This window comes from Sycon ciliatum, chromosome 7 (genome assembly GCF_964019385.1).
Source record: "Sycon ciliatum chromosome 7, ocSycCili1.1, whole genome shotgun sequence".
Lineage (NCBI taxonomy): Eukaryota > Metazoa > Porifera > Calcarea > Leucosolenida > Sycettidae > Sycon > Sycon ciliatum.
In genome coordinates this window covers 30,079,472-30,091,686 of record NC_088649.1, presented here as the reverse complement: position 1 = coordinate 30,091,686, position 12,215 = coordinate 30,079,472, and the positions used below count along the sequence as shown (strand labels likewise).

General features: G+C 51.8%; 2 protein-coding genes and 1 long non-coding RNA gene across 3 annotated transcripts; all 3 read right to left on the bottom strand.

Annotated features, from left to right (window-relative positions):
- Window positions 1-3,038: 3,038 nt before the first annotated feature.
- On the bottom strand, window positions 3,039-4,304 carry LOC135820652 (uncharacterized). Its single transcript, XR_010554162.1, has 2 exons — window positions 4,274-4,304; window positions 3,039-3,367 (listed from the first exon to the last, which is right to left on the bottom strand). It is a non-coding gene; the product is annotated as an uncharacterized LOC135820652 (long non-coding RNA).
- A 1,385-nt stretch (window positions 4,305-5,689) lies between these two features.
- Window positions 5,690-7,613, bottom strand: LOC135821825 (uncharacterized). The gene is made up of 2 exons (XM_065334820.1): window positions 5,888-7,613; window positions 5,690-5,697 (listed from the first exon to the last, which is right to left on the bottom strand). Exons 1-2 carry the CDS (start codon window positions 7,611-7,613, stop codon window positions 5,690-5,692), a joined length of 1,734 nt encoding a protein of 577 aa, XP_065190892.1.
- On the bottom strand, window positions 7,613-8,935 carry LOC135821824 (uncharacterized). The gene has a single exon (XM_065334819.1). It carries the CDS (start codon window positions 8,933-8,935, stop codon window positions 7,613-7,615), a length of 1,323 nt encoding a protein of 440 aa, XP_065190891.1.
- Between the last annotated feature and the right edge of the window lie 3,280 nt (window positions 8,936-12,215).

Below are 12,215 nucleotides of genomic sequence, written 5' to 3'. Positions count from 1 at the left end.
CCAGGCGAGCGGCCAGGCGAGCGGCCAGGCGAGCGGCCAGGCGAGCGGCCATGCGAGCGGCCATGCGAGCGGCCAGGCGAGCGGCCAGGCGAGCGGCCAGGCGAGCGGCCAGGCGAGCGGCCAGGCGAGCGGCCAGGCGAGCGGCCAGGCGAACGGCCAGTCGAGCGGCCAGTCGAGCGGCCAGGCGAGCGGCCAGGCGAGCGGCCCGGCGAGCGGCCAGGCGAGCGGCCAGGCGAGCGGCCAGGCGAGCGGCCAGGCGAGCGGCCAGGCGAGCGGCCAGGCGAGCGGCCCGGCGAGTGGCCATGCGAGCGGCCAGGCGAGCGGCCAGGCGAGCGGCCAGGCGAGCCGGCGCTCAGGGCCGGTGCCCAGAGCCTGCGCTCAAATCGAGTGCTCAAAGCCGGCGCTCAAAGCCTAACGGCCAGCCGAGCGGCAAGGCGAGCGGCCAGGCGAGCCGGCGCTCAAAGCCGCCGCTTAGAGCAGGCGCTCAGAGCCGGCGCTCAGAGCCGCCGCTCAGAGCCGCCGCTCAGAGCCGGTGGTCAGTGCCGCCGCTCAGAGCCGGCGCTCAAAGCCTGCGCTCAAAGACGTGCGGCCAGGCGAGCAGCCAGGCGAGCGGCCAGACGAGCGGCCAGGCGAGCGGGGAGGCTAGCGGCCAGGCGAGCGTCCAGGCGAGCGGCCAGTGTCTGCGGGACCAGTGACTCGCTCTAGGGCGAGGTTGGCAGAGTCTTTATCGTCTCCGTCGTCGTCAGCATCTTCCTCATCTCCCTCCTCCTCTTCATCAACATCAACTGCCATTGGAACGTCAAAGGGAGCATCATCGCAGCAGGCAGTGCCATTAACGGACGTGCCTTTGGTACTGACATCTTTATCGGCCTCGTCTGGATTGGCAGTAGCGGCAAGGAATGTCATGTCGGTGTCACGTAATTCCAAAGTATGTACTGGTTCTAGTAGTGGTGTTAGGGTGTATGAATCTTCTGTTGCTCACCATCTTGTTCAGAATAGTGTTTGTCGTTCTAGTTATACTGATGATTGCTTTTCTGTTTGGTCTCGTTCACGTAGTCAAAGGTATTTGCGTGTATTGGAGTCTATCTACATTTTTACCACCAAGCCGATTTTGTGTAGGGAGAAAAAGAATTTGTTTACGTTGAAATTGTTTGTGAATTTAGATCAGTAGTTCTCGTGAGTGGTTGCATGGTTACTTTCTAGTGGTGAATTTATCGCATCTGTTGTCACCTGATATCGTTGATTGATGTAATGTTTCTTTCAGCTCTCATTTTCTCGCGCTAGTTTAGGGTCTAAATTATTACTTGCATTGTGCATATATATAGAGTTTAGAGCTAATGTTGATTTGCCAGTAATCCTCTGATGAGATGGCGACGAAAACGTTTAGGAACAAGCTTCTTTATTTACAGGAAAACGAGTTAAAGGGGAACTCCACGAAAAAATGAAAATTTGATAGCCTGTAGAGTTTCGGGCGCTGAGTCGAATGGTCTTGGTCCGAAGTCTCTACGAGAAAGCGTTCTTGAGATATTTCAATTTTAGCCACGCCCCATATCAATGTATGTGTGACGTCATTGTGGCATGGTGCGAAAATACTTGGATTTTGAATCTCACTTTCTTCAGGACGAAAGTCACTTCAGAAAGTAGTTTGCCAAGTCGCCTGAGCCGCTGCAATGCCAAATTGTTGTGTTGTTGATTGTGCCAGTATCACATCATCCTCCTGGGGTTAGTTTTCTCAGATTCCCAAAGGATGGAGACCTGGCAAAGCGCCGTGATGTTGCAATGCGTCGTGAGAATTTCAAGCCTATTTTCGCAGCACGAGCTATGTTTGCTCGCTGCATTTATGATCCAGAGGGACTTGAGAGCTGAGTTTTGACGAGTACGCCGTCCAGGAAAGCCCTCATCAGTGTACCAGTGCCCTCCGAACCGTGAGCCTCCAGCAAAGCGAACTCAACAAGCTGCAACTGAGAAAGCAGGGCGAGATACGTCCCATCAGGATCAGAAGAGTACATCACCCCATCAACTCCGACTGCAGCTAGCTGATGAACGATATTAATTATTACCCCCAGTAACTTTGCGCATACCAGTACTCAAACTGTGCACATCTGTCATCAACTGGGACGCAAACAGACAGACCCCCAGCAAGTACGAAGGTTACAGAACTGTTTGCCTGCGATGTGCAGGCAGCATGCACGACGAACTGTCTCACCAAACCTGCCAAACTGAACCTGTGTAAGTTTTATTGCGTGGATATGTCTCTATTTATAACAGCTACCCTACTTCTAGGCATGGTTGCATGAATACCATATCACTCAGAGCAGTTGTTAGAAGTCTGGACAGCCTAGGAATAGTGCAAGTAAAGTGAAACAAAAAATTATTACACTCCAAGTTCCACGCTTGCGGGATCACCAGGCCAAAAAAATCTAATTTCGAACAAGGAATGGGTTCTGGTTGTATGCGAAAGAAAAGTAAGTGAAGACCTATTGTGCAAGGAATACAGTGGGAACTACACATATTATACACATGCACTCACACCTTCACCTACATGCGCGCGCGCGTGTGCGTGCACACACACAAACACAACAACACACACACATACGCACCCACATACTCAAACTCACTCGCACGCACGCTAGCCTAAGGATAGTACATATGCTGTAGTAGTGGTGTACTTAGTGAAATGACTATGTGTACATCTAATGACGCCGCCACTCCACGCCAGAAGACAACAAACATCTGCTGAACATTTTAGCTCCCATCTCTTATGGGCAACACAGGGAATGAAACGAACAATGCAATTGAGAACAAGAGTCGTCCTGTACGGTGAAGTTTCCATTTTCTCATACAGCAGTATATTGTCTAAGCAAGTGTGTTTTCTCCACATTCTTTTTGCCATGCAGGTATATCACAGTGTCCTGCCAAGCTACATTCTCAAACGCATTCGTTTCTCAATTCTGGGGATGATTGGACACGCACATCTCGCAGCTCTTGACGACGTCAATGTCAACCGTCGCCACAGCACAACCAAAAAGACCGCGATAGGAAGGTATAAAGTCCAGTTCTCAAAGCATAAAGAAGACTGTGGCCAAATAGAAAATTATACGACAGAAAGAGCTATGAGTATGTTGACAAGCTCATGTGTGAGGTGGTAGCGGTTGCAAATGGCAACCTCGATGTTCCTGCCTTGGAGAAGCGTGTTTCCCTGCCAAATTCCAGGTGGAAGCCTCCTGAGAAGGCTGAGGTGGTGCAGGATTTGGATATCTTTGCCTGATGGTATTCACAACGCAGGCTGGAAGACGACAACGAACGTGCTTGCCCAATTTGCCGTGTACATAGTGTGTACTGCCTGTGTGCCGCATAGCGTAGAGATCTACACAAACACAGAATGTCATATGGAATGTGTATGATGAGTGCTTGTACACATACCACATTGCTGTACCGTAATAATTATTATAGTCAAATACTCATTTACTCTACATATGCGCTGTATTGCACCTACCGGTACCTACCTGCACTTTCAGTGCGCGCGCCATACCAATTTAGTGTCCACTGGTACAAAGATGGAGGGCTTGTAGAATTTACCATAATTGCTGATTTCAAATTGAATTCCAATGATCTGGGGGATGAATACTGATTAGGACGCGTTCGATTACCTACTAGTACAGAGATGTCTTGGTCAGAAAGTGCAGATTTCTTACTCTCCTACCAGAATTTGTGCATTATTTTGGTGTACGCTTTCTTGACCCCACGCTTGTACGTTGCATGCCATGGTATACTAGAGAACGAGTTTATCGACAAAGTCTATCGCTTGAAACGATAAAGTATGGGTTCGGGTGTGATCAAATGCACCCATGGTGCTCATAAACTGTGTGCAGTGCTCTCTTCACCAACAGAACACTACCTACCATACTTTGTAGATCTCGTACCAATCCAAGGGGAAATGACAAAGACAAATGTGAGGCATGCATGAAAACTTGTGATAGCACTATAGTACAGAACAACGTTGTTCGTGCTATGCCTGACAACAATAAGTTACACACAAAACATTACGCGCATCGATCCTCACAAGATAAGTCAAGACATACTCGGAGCAAAGAGAAATTTGTTTGTGTCATGCATAAAACTTGTGATAACTACCCGTACAATGTCTTTCTTGTGCGACGCCTGCTGTAGTGCGCCTGACAACAATAAATTTCCCCAAAAAAATAAGAATAAGTGTATCATGCTGATACGCGCTCCTCACAAGACAAGTCAAGGCAAACTAATTGAGGCTTACCTAATGTCAGACTCTTCTGTCACTGGCATTGTTGTTGTTGTTGTTGATTTTTATTTTGCTTCGCAAGGCCAAACGGGCAATGGTGCCCAATTCTATGGAAGCGAATTTCAAAAGGGAGAGAGCTACGGGGAGAGAGAGAGAGAGAGAGAGAGAGAGGGGGGGGGGAGGGAGGGAGGGAGATGATAAGCAATTTTGTAGCGTCAACAGAGCGATTTTGCAGTGTCAATAGAGCGATTTTGAAGCGTCAACAGAGGGAACACAAAGAGTTCATAAGCGCACAAGCACGCAGAGCAATTTTGTAGCGTCAACAGAGCGATTTTGCAGTGTCAATAGAGCGATTTTGAAGCGTCAACAGAGGGAACACAAAGAGTTCATAAGCGCACAAGCACGCAGAGAAGAGTAAATGACGTGGTGTGTGGACGGGAAAAGTCAGACAGAGCATTCATTGCAAGGTGTAGGGGATGGAGGCAAGCTTAAGTTGCTGGGCAGCCTTGATCTCCCTTACACTCCTTGGGAGAGCGTTCCAGGCCAAGGCTGCCTGAAAGGCCAGGCGAGATCTGCCGGCTTCTGACTGTGCCGAGGGGACAGTGAGGCCCCTGGAAACCTGGTGCCGGGTGGTGCTGCCAGCTGATGGTGAGAATAGGTCCTGGAGGACACTGCTGGCTTTCCCATTGACACAGCGCCACACCAGGACGAGCCGCTTCTGGGCGTAGCACTCCCGAACTCTGTACAGGGACATCCGTTCGAGCAGAGGCTGAGCCGAGGTGTGAGGCGGCAAACCGTATACCGCTCTCGCCGCTCGGTTCTGCAGGACCTGAAGGCGATCAAGCTGCGAAACCTTGAGGGAGGAAGAGAAGGCGTTAGACCCATATAGGAGGTCAGGCATGATGACTGACCTCACATACTGGATGCGACTACTGAGGCTCAGACATCTGCGGGACCGCCACAATGCTCCAATCTTCTGCACAACTTTCTTCGCCATCGCGTCAACATGGGGGTCCCACTTCACAGCGGCGTCAAGGGTCACGCCGAGGTACCTTGCTGTTGGGCTCAGGGGAAGCTCTGTCTGGTTGCAGCGGACAGCGACATGCTGACCCGCATTGCGTTGTGGTACAATTGACAGGACCTGGCTCTTCTTGTCATTTAGTAGCAGATGTCGATGCTTGAGCCAGTCAGCGACGTTGGTGACGGCCCCTGACAGGCAGGCTGATGTGGCTAGCACTGATTTTCTGTGGCAATGCACTGCAATGTCATCGGCAAATTGCAGAGATGGAGCAGGATGGGCTATGGCAGGGACATCACGGGTGTACATGCTAAACAGGATCGGACCTAGGACCGAGCCCTGAGGTACACCAGATGAGCACTTAGCAGCAACACTGTAGGTGGGGCCAATGCGCACTTGCTGGGTTCGATCGCTTAAGTAGCTGCAGAACCAGCGAAGGGAGGCATTGCCCAGGCCAAGATCGAATAGGTCCCGGACCAGTTGGCTGTGATTGACCTTGTCAAAGGCTTTTGACATGTCGATTAGGCAGACGCCTGTGGTCAACTTGTCGTCCCGGGCCTTTAAGATGGCATCTGTTGCTACAACTAGGGCGTCCTCTGTGGAGTGCTCACGGCGGAAGGCAAACTGAGTCGGTGGTATGGCACATGATCGCTCCAGATGTGCAACAAGTTGCTTCTGGACTATCTTTTCGAGTAGTTTGGATACGATCGGCAGGAGCGACACAGGACGATAATTTGCAGCTACCGATGGATCGCCAGCTTTGAAGAGAGGGCTTATTACAGCATGTTTGAAAGCCAGAGGGACTTCACCATGCCTCAGCGATGAGCTGAAGAGCACTGAAAGCGATGGAGCCAACAGGTCAGCGCAAGCACGTAGCAGACACCCAGGAATCCCATCACTGCCTGTGGCTTTGCAGGGATTTATCCGTTCCAGGAGGTGCTTGACCTCATCTGGGGTAGTTGACTGGAAGGTCAGCATTGAGCCTTGCGGCTGTGGACCAATGGGAATCTGGAGCTGCGCCGGACGGGACGGATCATGTACAATGCTGTGGAAGGCATCCGAGACTTCTGTGATGTCGCACGTTGGCTGATGATGTTGACGAGAACGGCTAGTGACAGAGTTGATCACGGACCACATCTTCCGCAGGTTGGAGGAGTGATCACGACACTGCTGTTGGAAATGCTGATTGCGTTTTCGCCGGTAAGCATTTGAGGCTTCTGCACGGGCTCGCTTGTACTCCTCATGTAGATGCACGTTAGTCTTATCTCGTAGCCACTTTCGGTGAAGTCTATTCTTGCGCATGTTCAGTTGGAATATATCACGGTCGGACCATGGCGGGGGAGTCCTCCTGGTGGAGATTCTGACTTCACGCAGGGGAGCGTGACTTTCGAGAACCGACATAAACTTGGCATGCCAGCCATTCCACATCTCGTCTACAGTTGCAGCAGGGGGAAAGGAGTGGAGGCTGCACGAGGCAATATCTTCACGAAATGTTGCAAGGTTAATGGCACGGATCTTGCGGGTGAGGCGCACTGATTTCCGCTGCAGTGGGTGTTGCGAGGAGGGTAGAGACAGACTTGCATGCACAAGGAAGTGATCGCTGATCGTGCAGGGTACAACTTCACAATGACTTATAGTACCCACGGTGGAGAGCACTAGATCAAGCAGCGTTCCATCGGGACATCGGGGTGTGACTCGTGTGGCAGACTGAACATAGTTGCGGAGCCCATACGATCCGATAAGGTCCCAGAAGCGCTGGTGAGGACGACTGGTCATGCATTGAGCCAGATTGATATTAAAGTCACCCACCAATGTCATTGATGGCGTGATCGTGGCAGCATTGTGGAGGACTGTGTCCAGGTGGCCCCAGAAATCAGCAGTTGCATTTGGTGGGCGATAGAGGCAGCCAACGAGGTGCTGGTGTTGCCCTCCGCCAATAGCTATCCAGGTAGCCTCCAGGTGGCTATTGTGCAGATCAGAACGATAGGTAACTGGGAGTGATGTCTTGTAATAGAGGCATGTGCCCCCACCCTGGCGATCGGGCCGGTCACAGCGAACAACACTGTAGCCGGGAATACAAATTTCGCCATCCGAGATTGTACTATCCAGCCAGGTCTCGGCAACGCCAACGACGCCCCAGTTGTGCTGGTGGGCAAGGCTGTCCAGTGCATGCAGCTTGTAGCGCAGGCTGCAGATATTCAAAAACCCGATGTTGAGGCTCGTGACGAACAGTTTGAGGTTGTTGCAGTTGGTTGTTCTTTGGGAGCCCCGGGACCTTCGAGGCTGGAAGGGAGTAGCATTGGGGTTTAGCAGGGGTATATGGCTGGCAGCAGACATCACTGTTTGCTGACTGGAGCCACGCGCTTTGCAGCTTGGTCTTCAGCGGGAGAACCACGCTGGTGGGGTCGTGACTTCTGCCCAGGGGTCCGAGTTAACTCAGCGCCGGGTTTGGGAGAACTGTCGCTGCTGCTATTGCGGCGGCTGCTGCTGCCGCTCCTGCCACAGTCGTTTCCGCTGCTCTCGTCGCCACTGCCATCGTCCCTGCTGCTGTGGGCATTGTCGTTGCCGTCGCCACTGCCACCGTCACTGCTGCTGCCGCCGCCACTGCCACAGTCGTTTCCGCTGCTGTCGTCGCCACTGCCACCGTCACTGCTGCTGTGGGCATTGTCGTTGCCGTCGCCACTGCCACCATTACTGCTGCTGTGGGCCTTGTCGTTGCCGCTGCTCTTCTTGGGTGGATTGAATTTCCATGTCCTGCAGTAGAGAGGCCGAGGCCAGAAGTTGGCAGAGGTCACAGTGGCCAGGCAAGCTGCATCGATGGTGACCCTGGCGGATACTTTGCCGCTAGCTGCCGTGTGTACATTGCATGAGTGGACATCTATGATGTTCCCTGTGGCTGCTACAGACCGGCGGTGCACAAACTCCGTGAGACCCTCCATTGTGCAGGTGCTGCTAAGGTTACCAACAAACACTACTGCTCTCCGGCGTCTTGGTGGGGCTGCAGCGACCAGCTGCCAGCTGTCGTCATTTATGGCATCCACTTCCTCTTGCTCTGTGTTGCCAGTTTCAGGTTCAACACTACCTGCAGCGGCCCGTAGGGTGTCCTGGATAGGCCCAGCGTTGGCAGCAGTAGCACCGAAAACGGGCTTGACACTGGCAGGCAGGAGTCCAGTATCCCCTGCATCAGACTCAGAATACTCCATTTCTGTGTCCCCAGAGGGCACTGTCTTGGTTGCGTGCCAGGGTGTGGCGGCGCTACGGGTACGGGGTTCAGTGTGGGTTCCCACGTGTTTTACCTGCTGGTTTGGCAGTTTTGCACTGTCACTTGCGCGTGACTTTGACTGTCCGGGACTACTGGTACGGGTACTCTTACTCGTAGTACTACTACTACCTGCACTCTTGATCTCCTTGCCCAGCTCGCTTTTTGAAAATGGTTGCTTGACTGCCATAATGGCGGACTCCTTCAATGACTTCATTTCTTGCCTTAAATCCAAGACCAGGCCGGCGAGCTCGTCTACTCTCCGCTGGAGGCGTACTTCGTTGTTTCTGGCTTCACTGACGAAAGCATTCAAAGTATCTACAAGGCTGACCACGTTGTGATGTATTCCGGGAATGCTACAAAGTAGCTTCACCTGCTCCGCGCTTGAGAGCTCACCCATGGCGCAAAGATTCTCGTTGTGCACAACCTAGCTACCTAACTACACTACTGCAACTGCTGCCACCGGCATTGGCGGCTTCTGCATGTCGAGATAACCTCGAAGAGCAGTGATGGGCACAGCCTAATGCAAGGATACGATCTCGTAATCTGCGAGGTCCGCTACGCAAGAAACCTTGGGCCGTCTTGTCGACAACGACGGCAGCATCCTACCAGCAAAATCATTTCCGCAGGCTGGGCATGGCTATACACTTTTGTCCACGCTCGCACCAGTCGGAGTCCCAAACGAATCGAGATTCTGGTGGCCAAGCTACTCGTCTTCTGTCGGACGCAGCTGCTGAAGCATTTTCTTCCTCAACATTTGTTACACGCGATGGCAGCTCCTCAGCAGAGTATCTGGGCTCCCTGCCCCAACCATACGCGGCGGTGGGCTGTTGGTCGTCCTCACTGGCCTCAGCATCGCTGCCTTCATTGCTGGGGACAGAGGATTGTTCGGAATCGCCCATCTTCCCTTGAAATACCAACTAAAATTAGTGCTTGTAGATTGGCGAAGAGAAACGACTTTGCCACAATGACGTAGGCAGCCCGTGATGATGTAACCAAATGGCCGCATGACGTCAGGGCGCGGCCCCCGTTTTTGCAATTTCAAAGTGAAATATCTCAAGAACGCTTCGTCGTAGAGGCTTCGGACCAAGACTATTCGACTCAGCGCCCGAAACTCTACAGGCTATCAAAGTTTCATTTTTTCGTGGAGTTCCCCTTTAAAGGGGAAGTTAAGGCAAAAATTAAAATTTCACCAGTTGTAGTCTTCGGGGTGCTGAGTCGAATGGTCTTGGTCCGAGAAAGCTGAGACGCTCCCTTCCTACTTGAATCCCAATCGAACTCGCGCACTTCCACCGAAACTGGGTGACTGCGCCCTACGAGATGGGGATTTGTATGCAAAATGTCACTAAAAGCGCCATTTCGTTCTTATAAAAGCACGGATGACCGCGATTGGCCCATATGTTGTAGTCTTTTGGACGCTGAGTCGACTGGTTTTGGTCCGAAAAGGCTGCGATGCAGCGTTCGCCCCTAATTCCCAATCGAACATGGTTGAAGAAGCGGTCACGTGCTCCTGCGTACACCAGTCACCTGGTCACCGTGCCTGCAGGGTACAACTTACAGCCTGTTTTGACCTTTTTTGGGTGCAGTCCTGTCACTCGAGTTGAACCTTGGTGTGAAAGTTGTCGCCTGCTGGCGTGGTGACCAGGTGATTTGGGCACCCAGGAGCACGTGACCGCTTCTTCAACCATGTTCGATTGGGAATAAAGGAGGAACGCTGCATCGCAGCCTTTTCGGACCAAACCCAGTCGATTCAGCGTCCAAAAGATTACAACATATGGGCCAATCGCGGTCATCCGTGCTTTTATAAGAACGAAATGGCGCTTTTAGTGACATTTTGCATACAAATCCCCATCTCGTAGGGCGCAGTCACCCAGTTTCGGTGGAAGTGCGCGAGTTCGATTGGGATTCAAGTAGGAAGGGAGCGTCTCAGCTTTCTCGGACCAAGACCATTCGACTCAGCACCCCGAAGACTACAACTGGTGAAATTTTAGTTTTTGCCTTAACTTCCCCTTAAAGCACTGAGCACGCGAAGCGTGCGAATCGTGTAGCCACCACCACGTGCTGAGCACGTGTGCTGTTCATGCCACGTGCCTAGGCCATACTAAAGAAGAGGCACCTGTGACGTGTGTGTGTGTGTAGGTAGCGCTACGTAGCAGACACGATCAGTAGATCTACGAGTAGCAGTAGCAGCCGCGGGCAGAAGCACTGAGCACGCGAAGCGTGCGAATCATGTCGCCACCTAGCCTAGGTAGCACTAGCAGCCGCACAAGCGCTGCGGACCACGTGAACCGTTCTCTGCAAATAGAAACATCTGCAACAAAAGGATACAAAAGATCTGCACTGACTGCACTCTGCATCTGATCTGCAGTGAAGAGCGCATTGCACCTTTGTACGTAATTTTATGAATTTTTTGAGCCGCTTCATCCGCCACCAGGTGATGGACAACCCTGACCAGCCTCCCGAAGGCGTAACAGACGTCCCTCCTTCTCCTTCCAACGATGAAGAACCTCCCTCACCAGGACTTCAGCGGTCTGGCCACCACCACGTGCTGAGCACGTGTGCTGTTCATGTACTTGCTTCACCCGCATGCCACGTTCGGCCAGGCAACGCTGGCCGGGGGTGCTGCTAGTTATTATTTTGTAGTCAAGTGGTTTGCTTCAGCGGCACTGTCTGAAGAGTCCTCCCATACCCATGTAGGGCAGAGCCTTGTACACAAGAGAGAGATTGGAAGCTTTGTTACAACTCTGAGTTCCGCATATTACTACGATCATCAGGCAGGGGGGTTGCCTGATGATCGTAGTAAAACGTGAAACTCAGAGTTGTAACAAAGCTTCCAATCGCAGTCTCTCTCTCTCTCTTTTGTATTATTATTATTATTATTATTATACGCATTCCCGATTTGAAGTGAAGCAGCAGTATGCTGCGTCCACAGCTTCGCTTACGCAGAATGGCTTGGGTGAGAGGAGAGGGGAGAGAAAGCAACAAGGCAACCAACATCTATGAAATAGGTCGCAAGAACATGAAGAGAACCAACCGACATATGCATGATTTTACAAGAATGGAGACGACAAATGGCTATAATCATTGTGCCACAAAACCGGTACACAGGAGACCTGTCGACAATGTAATGAAACATAAAACTCATTTACTCAATACAGGTTCCACGAAATTACAAGAGAACAACGCTACAACATTAGAATTGCCGCTAAATTATCGCAAGAACGAGTCCAATACATGTACAAATGAAAACCATGACCAGACTGTCCCGAAGTCATTTTGGGAACAAATTGTACTACATGTACTTGCTGACACTGACGCTGACGGAACACGAATTTGAGTTGAATGCACACGAAGTCTCGTACGTGCACACAGGGCTGTGTCGTTGACGAGTGTGGTTGCGAGTTTTTTACGTCTGACGTCTTGCTCCCCCAACCGGGAGCATGGCGTCCATTGACTTCGGAATTTTGGATAGTGAAGGCTTGGAGTCACTGGCAAAGGCCAATAACGTCAAATGGGCCGGCCCGAGCCGAGTGCAATTGGTAGGCGCCCTGAGGGGAAAGTTGCAACCACTGGACGATCAGATCGACACACACAGGGTCACAAAGCAGGCAGGAGGATGTGAATGTACCAGTACTGATGCTACTGCGCTAACGAAGATGATGGTTGACCTAATGGAGACG

Bases quoted from the DNA above. Each gene is read 5' to 3' on its own strand.
- LOC135821825 (XM_065334820.1), bottom strand. From the start codon at position 7,613: ATGTCTGCTGCCAGCCATATACCCCTGCTAAACCCCAATGCTACTCCC.
- LOC135821824 (XM_065334819.1), bottom strand. From the start codon at position 8,935: ATGGGTGAGCTCTCAAGCGCGGAGCAGGTGAAGCTACTTTGTAGCATT.